Source organism: Spodoptera frugiperda, chromosome 22 (genome assembly GCF_023101765.2).
Source record: "Spodoptera frugiperda isolate SF20-4 chromosome 22, AGI-APGP_CSIRO_Sfru_2.0, whole genome shotgun sequence".
NCBI classification, from domain to species: Eukaryota; Metazoa; Arthropoda; class Insecta; order Lepidoptera; family Noctuidae; genus Spodoptera; species Spodoptera frugiperda.
In genome coordinates, this window is record NC_064233.1 from 1,506,939 (window position 1) to 1,522,546 (window position 15,608).

Here is a 15,608-nt window from a genome sequence, read left to right on the forward strand (position 1 = left end):
TACGTATATTTACCACAAGCATTGACCATCGTTGCTGTCAGTACCTGCAGAGCGTAATATTCTAGATATAATATATATAAGATATAATAAGCATGTGTAGCGGTCCTCTGCTGGAGGAGTGTACATGTACCCACAATGTGCTGACACTGTGTCACGGCGCGATGTAAACACATTGTTCATGCAAACGCTCGCTCGGAGCAATCTGTCGCCTCTTTGTGCGCGTAAATGGTTATTTAGTCGCACGTGTCGCGGTCGCGGCGACTAATCGCATTGTAAAGAGTACTTCGTATTGAAAATGAAACGCTCTGTGACACGTCGTACAACGTGTAGCGGGTTCTATTACCGGTCGGAACAGATTTATACTTTGTGGTGACGATACATTGACTCGGGTAGTCCTGCCGGCCCCGTCGGCAGACGCGTGTGACGTGATACAGAGTGAATGGATGGGCGGGTCCCATGTGGCGCGGTGAGCGATGTGTCGCGCGGCGGCAGGTGGCGCCACCGTCGCTAATTGCTTGCGACGAGCTATCTGTCACCGCGTACATCGTGGCGTGGGCGACGCGCGGCCCGTACTATGTAGTATATACGTACATACATACTACTGTTGTACTGCGGGACTGTCTCACTGCAAGGCGCAGCGGCTGAGGAAGCTGATAACTGTTTTTTTATGGAATAGGTGGCAAACGACAGATGAGTCACCTGATGGTAAGCGATCAAAGTCAAAATTATTTATTTCAAATAGACCAAGAAAGCACTTTTGAACGTCAAAGCAAATATAATAATATTAAAAATGTCTGTCTGTCGGTCAGTCCTCTAGTGAAGCTATTTGCTCGTTCCGAAGTGTAGATTCCTATGGAGAAGAACGAGCAAGAAACTCCATAGGTTACTCTTATTCAATCAGATTTACAATACAATTCTTGGTTACATTGTTGATCAGCGCCGCCCATGGACACCCGCAACACCAGAGGAGTCACGGGTGCGTTGCCGGCTTTTTAAAAAGGAGTAACTATGCTCTTTTCTTGAAGGTTTGAAGGTCGTATCGGTTCGGAAATACCGCCGACGACAGCTCATTCCACAGTTTTGCTGTGCGAGGCAGAAAGTTTGGCGAGAAGCGCACAGTTTGTGGCCTGCCAACCATCTATAGGTATGTTGGTTTTAGTCTGTTAGTAAAGTGTCGCAGATTCGATTACTGCACAGAACAATTTTTTGCGTAATTCACAAGTTACGGGTCTGGTTGTGATCTATAATAATATTATGTGAAGTTGTATGTTTGTAAACGCACCGCATTTTTCAAATATAATGATGTACTTAGCCATTATGCCCTGTGTCAGTGTGAGTGGCCGCTACTATCGCTGCTGTCGGTCGCTGCGATCGATATGTTTCTATTTCGGAGTGGCCGGGGCTGCCATTAGTGCTCCGCCGCGGGCCGAAGCCCCGGCGCTGCTGCCCACACCGCCACAGTACATACACAACAGTAGTTAATAATTCCGTTTAGGGGTAGACCAAGACGCAGTTACGGGGGATCCGGCTCAAAGCAGGAGAAGGAACGGGGTGGTGTTTAGTCAGTAAGAGTCTGACACTCCCTTCCGCCTCACGCAAGGCGGGAGAAGTCATTGGATGATTTTCCCCCTCAAAAAAAAGGGTACGTGAGTCTCACGAAATAGAAGGTGAAGTCGCCTACCAAGCGTGGAGATTAGGTACGGAAAACACTTCTTTTGCAAAGATTCTCACGAGCCTTTGATGATGTGTTCATTTCAAGTCTCAGCGTAACAAAGTTCTAAGAATATAATAATCGCCGCTGACACCGCTTGCTTACATTGTACAAACAGTGACCAAAGTGCGACTACTGCGCACCCCGCGCTGTGGCGGCGGTACTTAACGTTCCGCGTATAATGATGTCTGAGATGTCGCCGCGACATTAATTTGCTTCATTTTCCAATGAGCTGCACCTACCTGTGCCCGGTACCCAGTACAGTAACTACCGATATATAGTGGCTAGTACTACACGGAGCTGCGATATGACGGCCTGCAGCTGCTCTCGCCACTCAGGATCGAGATCGCTGGCATTCATCATTCAATAAATAATTTTACTGACGCCTAATTGCATTGAACTATATCGGACAAGATGCAGTAGTGCAGTACATGATTATCTAGACTAATATTAGAGTGTCGGTTTGTAATGTTGAAATAACCGCTTTTTACTACATGTGAATATACATACGATACATACACCAAAATCACATTTTATACTTTTATATTTTTCACTTTTTTTCTGTCTGACTATCTGTTTGTTTTGGCTAATCTCTGAAATGGCTGGACCGACTTTGACGGGACTTTTATTGGCAGGTAGCTGATGTACTAAGGAGTAACTTAGGCTACTTTTATTAATCACAAAGTCAGTTTTCCACGCGAGTAAAGCCGCGGGCATCAGCTAGTACAATAATTGTCCCTAATAAGTTAATACTAATTATTAGTATGACAGACAGAGAGACACTCGCTAGGATCTGTGTACTGTGAACTAGTGTGTACAGAGACTGTGTCAGTCCTCGTTGTGTGAGTCTATCTGTACCTAAATAAGTAGAGACTATAGTTGCCACTCGTGTTCTAAATTAAGAACACAATCAGTCCGAGGTGATGTCGCGCCGGGGACGGTACCTGGAACTCCGGCCGATGAATTAGTAACGACTGAGTGATTGTGTAGTTGTTTGATCGATCACTCCACGGACGGCCGCGGCCCGGTCGAGTGGCGCGCGGCGAACAATGTCTACGAGTCTACGGGGCAGGAGACAGTAGTCGGCGCCTGAGTAGACAACAAACACTCACTGCTGGTGCTACTGAGTGCTGAGTGCTGACTCAGTGACTGCCCGCGCCGCCGCCGCCGCCGCCGACTGTCACACCGGAGCGGGGCAGGCACAAAGTGGACAATATGAATGATGAATAAGTGGGTTCAACCTTTATCTTTGATTGCACAGTTGGTGGCTACTGGATAAAGTATCCTGGTTTCGATAACTGCTCGAAATTGTGCTTTATTTCATATGCAATAAGTAATATTTTCATTTAACTTTAAAGGTATTATAGATTAGTTTTGTGAGACAGTTACTTTATGTAGGAAATTAAGATAAGCTGTACCTTGTTCCGAGATCACGACGTGGCGGCGTCTGCACACTCGTGAATAAGAGTCCCGTTATGACTTGAAACTAGTAGAGCCTTTCTCAATAAAATTACTTCACGTGAGTGAGTCGTAAATTATCATTTTGATTTCGCTACGATGTTTATGTAATGATTTTAGATCGACTCGCGAACATTCGTCCTCTACCTACATGTGTCGGTGTGAGCGGCGGCCGCGGCTGTATTGTCCGCCGAAACAATTCTGTTGTAAACTGTATTGTATAGCAGTGGCGCGCGAGTGGCGCCCTCTGTACTGTGGGCAGGGAACTGAGCAACTGTCTGTATCCCAATATACGTATAGATACATATTGTACATTGATATAAGTAGGAGAGAAACCAATATTTGACTGCAATCGCCAACGCTCGCTACCAACTCGCTTTGAGCAAGCGTGGTGATTAATCTCTATCGTTCTCCATGCGAGGCTCTCTTCACACACACACTGGTGTTCCATGTAGAAATTGAAGCACCTACCAATGATAAGTGGCGCTGTTGCTGATCGTCTATCCATAGTGCTAACGGCCAATGCCTTCTCTCGCCTTGGGTGAGGAGAGAGGAGTGTCAGATTCTTACTGACTAAAACCAGCCCATTCCTTCTTCTGCTTTGATCCAGAGCCCCGCTAACTGTTACGTTGGCCGCACAGCTCGGGATCGGGTATCAGCCCTACTGGGCCCCCATCTGTGGTGGTCTGGCACATTGAGGCGCGCGCGGAACGCGACAGTCACAGACAGTACGCACGGGTCTGTTTCAAGACGTTCTACAAAAAGTCAAAGCCTTTGGTCAGCAGTGGCCACTTATAGGCTGTTGATGTGAATCGCCAACGCTAAGGAGAATCAACAACCTGGCTAGTGAAGCAGTCAGTAGTAGTCGATGTAGGTACAAGCACCACTCCTCTTATAACAAGCGATAGAAAACGAAACAAAAATACATTCACTGGTCATTGATGGTTATTGAGCGACCGGAGCGCCAGTATCAGAGGATTCGCAATGTGAAAGTACGGTGGAAGTTACTAGGAGACTGTAAGCTGACTAGTAGGTAGGAGTGTGTGTAGTACATGTTGCAGGATACACTTGTTGTGCTGACGTTCTGTACAGATTGCACAATTACTACAAGTGTGTAACGAGTGCTGTACGAGTGGCAGCGAGTGCGGAGTGCCGAGTGCCGAGTGCTACATGTCGCGATAGTGCCGCCGGCCGCGCGCTGGAGGGCCGCAGATAACATCACTCTGTATGTTGTATGTCACACGTTGTATGTCACATATTGTATGTCACACGTTGTATGTCACACGTTGTATGTTGTGTGTCGCCGCGCACTGACCGCGACCGTGGCGCATGTGTTGCTACTATTTACCACTGGATTACTTTATCGACTGTCCACGCCACAGATTTGCAATGTGAGGCAGTTGATCACTGCCAACTTTCCAAATGATGTAAGATGGTATTGTCTGGGACAATGGCGATTGTATGCGACAGAGATCAACAGCCTATAAGTGGCCACTGCTGACCAAAGGCCTCTTCTCACACGGAGAAGATTTGAGCATTAACCACCACACTTGCTCAATGCGGGTTGGCGATTTCAAACTTATAATCAGAAATTATAAGCCTAGGTTTCCTCACGATGTTTACCTCCACCGTTTGCGAGTGGTGTCTAAGTAATCTTAGAAAGTATATATGTATAACTCGAAAAAAGTCACATTAGTATTTGCTGTTAGCGAACCCGCATTCTCATGCACGAGAAGCGGACGTCTTGAACCTCCGGGCCACAGAATGCACTGCTTGGCAACAGGTGGCTATACTTGTGTCATTCCTGGAAACAATGTATGCACCGTGTGTAGAAGTTGCGCAGTGTACCGCACGAGTGTGGAAGTCGTATGATGGAGTGCGGGCGACTGGATCAGTGCTCGAGTGGCGCTACACGGGGATTACACTAGGAGAGCGACACTCCACCAGTGTACCACTGTATTACTGTACCTACTGAATGATATAGAGTAGCTGGAGGATTGTAATGAGTTTAGTAATAATCTAATCGAATGTATAAAAGGTAAAAGAAAAATAAATAAGTACCTATTAGGTACATGTCTACTCCTACTAATATAAGTTTTTTAATTGACATGGTCACTAACACTAGTATTAGAACTTCATGATGAACACAGTTCATCCGTGATTACGGCGCTTGCAACAGTGCCGAAATATCGAAAACTCATAGACATAAATAAACAAGGTAAATATCCTCTCTCAAGTTCTAATACTAGTATTCTTACTAATATTACAAATGCGAAAGTTTGTGACGGATGTTGGTTACTCTTTTACGCACAAACTACTGAAGGGATCGGGATGAAATTTAGAATAAGGATAGATTATGGTCTGGAATAACACATTGGTTACTTTATATTCCACGAGAACGCGAGTGAAATAATATAAAAGAACTTATAATCTTGTCTCAATTCTTTCACTATTTCTATACAAACATAGAATGAAGAAATGTTTATAATGATATTTATATACAGAGACAGTGTCCGTCCACGGCCCGTTGGCTGGACTCTATATAGCGATGTATACAAGTTACGTGTATATGAATAGAAGTGAAGACAAATAAAGTAAAGAACTAATTAATTATGCAGTCGTGTCCGGGGGTCCGTGTTAATTTATTTACAATGACTGAACATATTTTGTTTAAGTACAATCCCCGAGCAAACATTGTGCATGCAACAAACTGCGGGACTGTTGTTGTTGCTCACTTGTTGCTGTTACAGCGGGCTGTGTGGTATCGGACGAGAGATTGAAGCCTACCGTTCTACCGCTTGACTGTCGGTAAGAGTCCGGGAGCACTCGACAAAATTCTCACTGTCTACAAGAATAGCTTTCCTTCTATTAACATGCACACACTCACATATTCACACACACGGGAGCTCCTAAATTATATTTGTTTGCTTGTTTTTACAATCCGTGTGTGATGTGTATACAAGACAACATACAAGTCGACGCCCACACTCCGCCCGACTCTTATTATTACAATATCTGGCTGTTAAGAATTTGGAGAACTTCTAAACAGTACCTATGCTTTTTTTTGGTGGGAGAATATCATTCAATGACTTCTCGTACCTAGGGCGAGGCGAGAGGGAGTGTCAGACTCATACTGACTACAACCCTCCCGTTCCTAAACGACAATCCCTGACTAAACTGTTGCGTGAGTACCTCGTGTTGTTCGGTCCGCGTAATGTCGCGGAGCTAAGAATCCATTACTTGGAGTTGGAGGCGGCATTGATCTGTATTTATAATGCATACCTATGGTCCACAATAAAGCTGATTTGATTTGATTTGTAATCTCGATGTAAATGTGACCAATGGCGCGTCACCTCGATTCAGTGTCAGGTAATGAAGTTGCTACACTTTAATTACCGGCCCGTGCTCACTGAGCCCGAGCTGATATAATTAAATCATTAGCCGCGAATACCTCCTCCATATTTATGAACTCGCCGACGAGTTTGTTTTATAAATAAATCTCAAATATTATTAATGCGAAAGTAAGTTTGTTTGTTTGTTCATTATTACGATTTATCTACGCAAGCAGAATTTTGCAACGTTACGCCATTTATCCCTGAAGGGGTAGGCAAAGGTGCACATTAAGGCTCGTAATGCCTTTCTACAATATACACCAACTTTTCACCACCAGTGTTATAGGTCCCATGTAATAGCCGGGGGTAAGCCTATTGCCATATACTGGGCACAATGTCATACTGCGTGCTAGTACTGTTTTTTTTTTCGAAAATCCGAAAAAAATCCCAGTAGTACTTTGTTCATCACAGGAATTGAACCCGAGACCCCTTGTCCGGCAATGGCGCTTGTGGCCACTTGACGATGACCACGACGTAAAATATGAAGAAGGATGTTGGCTAATTCACAGTGGCAGTTACCAGACGTGCTGTCTATACGTTCTGTACATTACATAGGACTCGTAACATAACTGGCGAAGAGTGGATGTCTCATTGTATATGAACAGTAACAGCCTACGCTCAGTATCCTGACGTAGGGAACTGATAAAATAAATGAGAAATACAGAAATCACTTACATGGTAAGCAGACTGCGAACTAGAACTAAGAATTAGCCAAGAACCGGGAATCGAACCCGAGATCTTTTGCTCGAGTCGGAGAATTGAATCCATTTGCAACCATCCGACGAATTGAAAACTACTATACATATATGACTTACAAACATCTTCGTTTTTAATACACGTTCCAAACACGCGCAGTGCATCATCCTCATCATCATCACATCAACAGCTTATTAGTGGCCACTGCTGACCAAAGGCCTCTTTTCGCACGGAGGTTTGAGCATTAACCACCGCGTTTGTTTTACGTGCAGTACATAGTACATTCTTTCTTTTTCTTTACTTCTTTCTGTACTGGGGTACCGCGTATCAAAGAGCAGGAGTAGGAACGGGGTGGTTTTTACTTAGTAAGAGTCTGACACTCCCACTCTCCTCACCCACGGCGGGATAAGTTATTGTATGATTTCGCCCCTCAAAAATACTGGGCAAGCAGGTTGGAGCTCGCAGTTTAAATAATGAGGGTGATAGGAGTCCCCTAGGCAGCTCTTAAGCACCCAACACCCACAAGAAGGATTGATATAACCAATGAATGTTAACATTGCAAATAATTTCCTCATTAGTGCGGCGCGTGGGAGGGGAGCGAGGTACCAGGGCAACAGAAATAACAAGGCGTTTGTCGTGAGCGTCCGTTTATATTGACTGATAGTGCTCGTACATCGTATACTTACTCACTACACTACATACATCGTACTCACTAACCACTAGTCACTACACTTACTGACTAGCCATCACTGTCGCTGCGAGTGGCGACACGAGGCGACACACATACTGACGACATTACAATATGAAGCTGTAGTGTACAGTAATGTCATACATTTGTTTATGGAGTGTAAAGTTTTATATCGGACTGTAACAACACTCCATGGAGCACTCGTTAACTATTGGACATTACGACCGATCACATATATAAACATGTCTGTATGTATGTATGTATGGTATAACAAACACTCTTATTAATTATATATCTCTATATTTAATTTGGCACAACATGTAAACTATACAAACAAACAATGTGTTCTACATTAGTAAAGTAACTGACACTGACTCCAACACCGCGGTGTGTAATGTGCCACTATCTTACAGTAAAGTAACAAATTATGATAATGCCACTCAACGTGTTCCACGCAACAACGCAACAAGATGGATGCCGCGACAATAGTTTACATACAATTACGCGGAGTTAGTGTCCGTTTACAGCGAGTTTCAGGAGGCAGTACATATTCAGTAACATTCAGTAACATATATGTTTCAGTAGCTCAGTACAGAGGTCGCCAGCGTGCAGCCCCGCGGCGCGCGCCCAGCCACACGCGCCGCGCGACGTGTCGCCGCGCCGTGTCGCCGTGTCGCCGTGTCGCCGTGTCGCCGTGTCGCCGTGTCGCCACGTCGGTGGCGGCGTCACGTGTCCCGCCCAGTACTTACAGAGAAGCGCCTGTCTAGTGTTTATTATGCTAAGTTTACGTAATATTAAGTATGTATATGTGTACAGAGCGGCGGCCGCGCGCGTGTGTGTGTGTGTGTGTATGTGTGTGTGTGTGTCTGTGTGTATGTGTTCGGTTTACAAGGTGCAATGTGTTAGGAGCGCTGACAATAAACACGGTTACTGGTCTATGTCTGTGTGTGTGTGTGTATGTATGTGGGTGTGTGCGTGCGGCCGCGCGGTTCCAGGTCGTGGTCGGCAGCTGGTTACTCGTCGTAGCGCTCCATCGTCTCCTCCGCACTCCTCCTGCACACACACACACACACACTGCTGTGAGAACTGGAGGTAGAGACATGACACACACAATACATTTTATAAAGTTTTTCAACTTAGGGACATCGAACTACATTTGAGCCTTTGATTCTGATCTGTAGAAAATGTATTACAGGAAAAAAGACATAATAAGAAAAAATATTAATAAAAAATAAGTATAAATGAATAGTAAAGTAAATTAACGATACTTGATGGTATGTTACATGTTACTCTATGGAAGTTGATACAATGGACCAGCGACTGACTTGTGATACAGCGGCGGCTTGTGCCGGCAGCGGTACAGCGACCACACGCCCGTGTACTCGCACACCAGCGCCTGCGCCGCGCCCCCGCCCAGCGCGCCCCCGCCCGCGCCCCCGCCCGCGCCCCCGCTGCTATCCGACCGCTTGCCGTAGCGCGTGCTCATGAAGAACCTGCACAGATGTGTGCGTTGTAGCACTCGTGTTATATTATCTTGTGTTAGAATAGTCTATGTGTCAGAATGTGTCTGTGTGTGTAGGTGTGTGTCAGTATAACAAATGTATGTGTAGTGTTGGGAGACAGTATAGAGACGTGTTCCTTTTATGATTACCTTCAATAAAGTGTTTAATATTATGCTTAAACGTTCCTTTTAGGGCAACACTACATGTGCGTGTGTGTGTGTGTGTGTGGTTACCTATCGTTGCGCGGCGCGAGGTGGCGCGCGGGCGGCGAGCTGCGGCCGTAGCGCGTCGCCATCAGGAACGGCATCGGAGACACTGCGGGCAGCGCACCATGTCAGTATACAGTACAATACAGTGCAGGCTAGTTACTATATACTCTCAGTATATAATATGTATGTATGTATGTATGTACTCACTCTCTGCGCGCTTGTCGTGCTCGGCGAGCACGAGGGCGAGCAGCAGCGCGCACGCGCACACGCACGCTCGCGCACGAACACACATAGCACACGAGTGTGTGTGAGTGACAACTGTGACACACTACCGCCACCTGCCGGACATACGTTAAGTTAAGCAGCTGACGAGTCTCTGTGGAAGTAGATAACAATTTAAGAATTACCAATAACTAAACAAACAGCACATTCCATTTCCACATGAAGCGTAGTGCTTCGTAGCACGTCGTAGCGCTACGAAATACTACGTGCTGTAGTCTTACTTATCGCTACGAAATGCTACGCGTCGTAGTCTACCGTAGCGCTACGAGTCGTAGCAACATGCGGTAGTGCTACAATCAAACGTAGTCATACTGAAGACATTGCCATCAGTGACGCGACAGGCTGTCACTGTCGGTGCGTTGGTGATTAAACAATTACTCCAACTACTGGGAACTAGCAGTTGGATTAGCACAAAGTTAGCGGCGGGGGCGCGGGCGGGGCGCGGGGCGCGGGGGGCGGGCGGCCGTTATCATAACATATAACTGCGTTACGAGAGTATGAATATTAAAACATTTGTTCCATCGCCCGCTACCTGCCGCCGCACGCGAACTTTTTGTTTTTATATCAAATCATTGCTCGGTCGGCGGATTTTATTACTCGAACGAAATAAATACAACTTTATGGAAACACTCTGTTGGTTAGTTAAAGGGCAAAGTTATAATTATAACGAACATACATACATACCTATATACATACATACAAACATTACATAATTATGCTAGTTTGGTTTGCCAACAATTATATTACTCGTGTAATTGTAATCACATGATGCATCCACAACTGTCACGCTTGGGATTTGAACTCACATCCCCTCCATACACTGTCTAAATTATAGAATCAGTTCACACAGTCCCAGCTGTATACGTGAGCAACTACTCGCTGAGCTATCGTACATACTTGTATCAGTTACATTGAGATTAGATACTGGAGTGACCAATGTCCGTCTTCGTTGAACACGACGTCACTATTCAATATACAATGTGATAGGGGCGAGACTTCTAACCCGTTAAGGCTGAGTTCTACATCTAATTTTATCGACAAAAGTCGGGGGTCGAAGGGGTCGAATCTCCTCCCCCTAAAAATTATGGCTATTTTAATATTTTTTTTACTTTTTTTGATATCAAAGGTTGTATGCGTCGTAGAAACAAAAAAAAAACAAAAAACGGTAGCTAATAACCTTGGCTAACTAATTCATTACTTTTTTCATATGTTTGATAATGTTTTGGTGAGAAAAAAAATCATTTGTGAATTATTTTTACCGAAAAAATCACTATTATTCAATATTTTCAATTGGGGGTTCGACACCCCATATTATTTTTTTGTCGATAAAATTAGATGTAGTACTCAGCCTTAACGGGTTAGAAGTCCCACCCCTATCACATTGTATATCTAGTTATATAATGTATAATATAAAAATAAGTCGGGATTTCCTTCCCGACGCTATAACTCCAGAATGTACGAACCGATTTCGGTTTTGGATTTTGGTTCGGACACGGTTTTGCATTCGTTGGAAAGGTCTCGGGCTCCGTGAGGTTTATAGCAAAGAAAATTCAGGAAAAATTCAAGAGAAAAGTAGGAAAACACGGAGGATCATTGGTGGCGAAACGGAGTTCGCCAGGTTTGCTAGTTATATATATTTATACGGTATAAAGATAGTATGAGTGAATGCTAAATGAGTGTCCCCGTGTGATGGCAACCTTGGCGCGCTCCAATCGTCCCTGCACGTGCTACGTTCGATATTTTCTTTATTTTTTCTGAAACTAGTTTGATGAGCGTATTCCTGAGACAGCGGTGCGAGTGGGACAGCACTATAGCTCAGCTAGCTCTGTCCCTGTCTGTGGCGCCGGTAATACAGTTTGTCGTGAATCCGGCAACAACCCGCGGCTGTCGCCGGAAGCGTGTTTTTGCCGGTCGTCCGGCGCGCGTCCGGCCCGGTCCGGCGGCTGTAGCAGTGTTTGTACAGAAGCCGGTGTTTGCCGGCGCCTCATTACAGCCGCGGGCGCCGCCCACGCTGCGACAACACGCCGCTATATATATACTATATGTGTACACTACACATATATATATAGCGGGGACTCACTTATTGGCCAAATGTTTAATTAAGATATTTGTCTTTTGCTAATAATATCAATGCGACACAAATAAAACGTTACGAGCGATGATTTCATTTGTAATCGTCAAATATTGTGTTTGTGTAAACTTGTTCAGTCGACACATCTCGGCGTGCCCAACGATTGTACCTCGACTGACACAGACACAGAGATTGAACTAGATCTACAAGTGGGTAGTTAAGGGCACATTATTTTCAGGGATCAGGCATTAACTGTATTGCAATTTTGATGATTTGTTCCATTTAACATCAACTCATCAAAAACGATGACTAATAAGTATATAGAGTACGTTATAAGTAGTTTAAAGAAGAGCATAACAACATAAAGAGACAAGAGACATACAGACAAATGTTCCTCTCCGAACTATCGCAGTATACTGTATGGCGAAACCTCTTATCACTTAATTTAAATCACACCTTGGCTGACGATATACGAAAAATGAGTGAAATAGGCCTAGTAGTTAAGCCAAAAAGCATGCATTATTCTCTTTCAGCTAATTTAAACCCTCTTTACATATACGGCATTGCAACAGACACATTCCTAGACAACTAGACAACTTACAACATTACCTACTACTCTCCTGTGCAAAATGGAGCTGTTCACACAGAATTTAATACTTGATTAATTTCATTATTTATTTTGTTTGAATATTTTTTGATGAAATATTTGGTTGTATTATGCTTCTGTAGACTAGTTATACTCGTAGTTTTATATAAGTCATATGAGTGATCTCCATACTGTATATATATACTTTTATCCTATTATAGTGAAGTACATTATAGTGTAGTAGTTGTAGTGGGGGGTCACCGGGAGATGTAACAACAGACTTTACTTTATAACCCGTAGAATTAAATTCCATCGTCTCACTTGTATGTAATGTGAGTAAAGTTGATATTTACAATATTTACGAACAAACAGCATCGCCGTGTAATATATTACATTATCTGGAAATTGTATCGATATATATAATGTTGTGTGATAAACAAACGACTTTCATAACGAAGCAGCGAGCGCACGCCGCGCGCGAACAAACACACAAACATTATTATATGAGATTATATTACTTCAAACAATACTTTTATTAGCGCGCCTCCCCCCCCCCCTGCCCCCGAGGCAGACTTACAGCAACATCTCCTAACACGAGCTACACCAACGTATGTCGTCGGCTAGTGACGAGATCAGTTAAATAATTTGTTTCAATAACACTAATTTGATTTTTAAAAGGGCATAGAACCGGTTAAAATTTTAATAATGGAAATTAATAAAAATACCATTAACCAATGGCATAATGTGAAACTGTTCGTGGTCGTTCTTTAGTTTGGATCAAGATTAAAAAACCCAAACGAATAAATTCCTCTGGAGAGTAACAAGCAAGCAGATCCATCGTCGCGCGAGTCAGACCCAACACAAGTATTGTTACAACTTATTGGGGCGGCCACAATGTTACACAGTTGTTGTAATTCTTTAGATATCAAGTAATATTGATTTTTTTAATGGTCACTCATAAAGTGAACCCCTCGCTAGCTCATGACGGACAGACGTCATCAGCTATATTTAACATTATAGACATTTGGCCACACGATGGAGTGATGACCTCGTCCTGCCAAGGTCATCAGACCGATGACCACTCCACTATCAGTAGTCCATTATATCACCTTCTCTCGTGTGATACACTTATCGTAACTCCCGAATATACCGGAGTACAGCCGCCGCCCCGCGCTGCGTGGAGCCAGCGCTAATAAAATGCGTATAAAATGTAATTTGATTGCACCGTAACCCGCGGCCGACACTTTCAAATTAAAACATTTGCTTTATTGTCCAATCGTACTGACGTCTGACGTCTGACGTCGCGACCTATTCTTGGACACAATACAACCTCCTTACTGCAATCATTATCAATAACTCATACACGACATATTTAATTGTGAAAACTCATACATTCGGAATGAAATTTCAAAATTCAACTTTAATGACTTAGTAATAATGTTGAGATTATCACAAACGATCAAATTAATATGTTTTTTACACTCATATAGCATGTATTAACATAAGCTATAATTTTAGTACTGGCTACAAATCTCGTAGCGGTCGTAGCCGTTGTTCGTAGCAAACAAAAGACATCAACGCGTGTCTCGGCTGTAATATTGTTAAGCCACGGATAAGTTTGCTGAACTATTTACATTAATCTGTTTCATTTAACTTTAATAATAAGATCATCAACGTATTATTAACTATTATTTAAAAGTAATGATATAGTGTACAGATGAATATTCTATATTGTATGCAAAACCATTTTAAGTAGAAAATGGAAAAACATATAAGTCTGATGACTTTCAGGTAATTTTTGTACCTGTAACTAAGTGGAGGCATTTCACGCCTGAATATAGTTGCCATAGTAGTTATTACGAGCGGTGAAAGTATGTCCCACGCAAGGAAACTCATTTTTTGTCGCCTTGTACTATATCGTTACGAATTTGATTAATTAAGTATTTAGTTTGCAATAAAAAATCTTTTTGAACAGCAGTTTTATAAAAAAAATTATAAACATACATATAGTTTATAAAATATATATCTCAACTTTTTTTGTAGTAATTAATTTTAAAAAAGTAGATAAATGAAACCGACGACATTAAAATATTGTGACATAAAAATGTTTGTTCGGAAAATTTCCTGCGAATTAGTTCATTGATAAGAAATAATAGTATTGATTATATTTATGATTTCTAAAAGATAATGAAGGTGTACCTGTATCGTTGAGCAGCTGAGCGTGGTCGGTGTGCGCGCTGTGTCGGGCGCGGAGTGTGGCGCGCTCGGCAGCGCCGCGCTATATATGCAGCGCCCGCCCGCGCCCGGGACACTTCGCGGAAAGAAACCATTCCTCCTCCGATATTTAGGGTTCTGCGAGGAAACATCTCGAGACACCTCGAGCAATAACAACAAGCAGCATCTCTCTCATTGTATGTCAGTCACAACATTAATGAAATAATAATGATGTTATTTTTCGATACTTACGCAGTGTTTTCGAACATCTACAAACATAATCTATTCTAGAGACACACACCCAACAAGTTTATGCGCCGTCAGTAACTGATACCCTGTCGCAGGACTAAAGAAGGCTCCACATACTAATAAACCACGGTGACACTGACACTACAGTGAGACAAACGTCGTGTAGGGCGCCCACCGGCTAGGTGGAGTGACGATGGCCGCAGGGTGGCTGGTAGTGGTTGGATGCGTAGAGCTGAAGATCGAGCTCAGTGGCGTGCCATTGGAGAGGCCTATGTCCAGCAGTGGACGAGAACAGGCTGATGATGGACTAACAAACTGCAGTGTGTGAGAAGTCACACAGGTCACTGACAGAGCTCCTCCCATGGACCACTCACTGAGCATTGTCACGTAGTGTTAAAGAATACGTTACATGTCAGCGATATGTCCTCCTCCTCACATCGTTTCCCTCACTACTCAGAGACGTGGTGCCTGTGAAAAGTATTATCTCGAATCTAATTAATACTGATCTAATGATTTTAACTGACAAACCGCCGTAATCAGAATCATTTAA

General features: G+C 43.5%; 1 protein-coding gene across 2 annotated transcripts; it reads right to left on the bottom strand.

Moving 5' to 3' along the window:
- Nucleotides 1-7,887: 7,887 nt before the first annotated feature.
- Nucleotides 7,888-14,883, bottom strand: LOC118279919 (RYamide neuropeptides-like). Of its 2 annotated transcripts, none has more exons than XM_035599771.2 (5): nucleotides 14,795-14,883; nucleotides 9,864-9,994; nucleotides 9,681-9,762; nucleotides 9,271-9,438; nucleotides 7,888-8,998 (listed from the first exon to the last, which is right to left on the bottom strand). In XM_035599771.2, the coding sequence occupies exons 2-5, from the start codon at nucleotides 9,946-9,948 to the stop codon at nucleotides 8,959-8,961; spliced, it is 375 nt and encodes a 124-aa protein (XP_035455664.2). In that variant the 5' UTR covers nucleotides 9,949-9,994; nucleotides 14,795-14,883; the 3' UTR covers nucleotides 7,888-8,958. The 2 variants fall into 2 exon arrangements, with proteins under 2 accessions (XP_035455664.2, XP_050558738.1); XM_050702781.1 differs by having other exon boundaries at nucleotides 9,864-10,032; nucleotides 14,795-14,840.
- Between the last annotated feature and the right edge of the window lie 725 nt (nucleotides 14,884-15,608).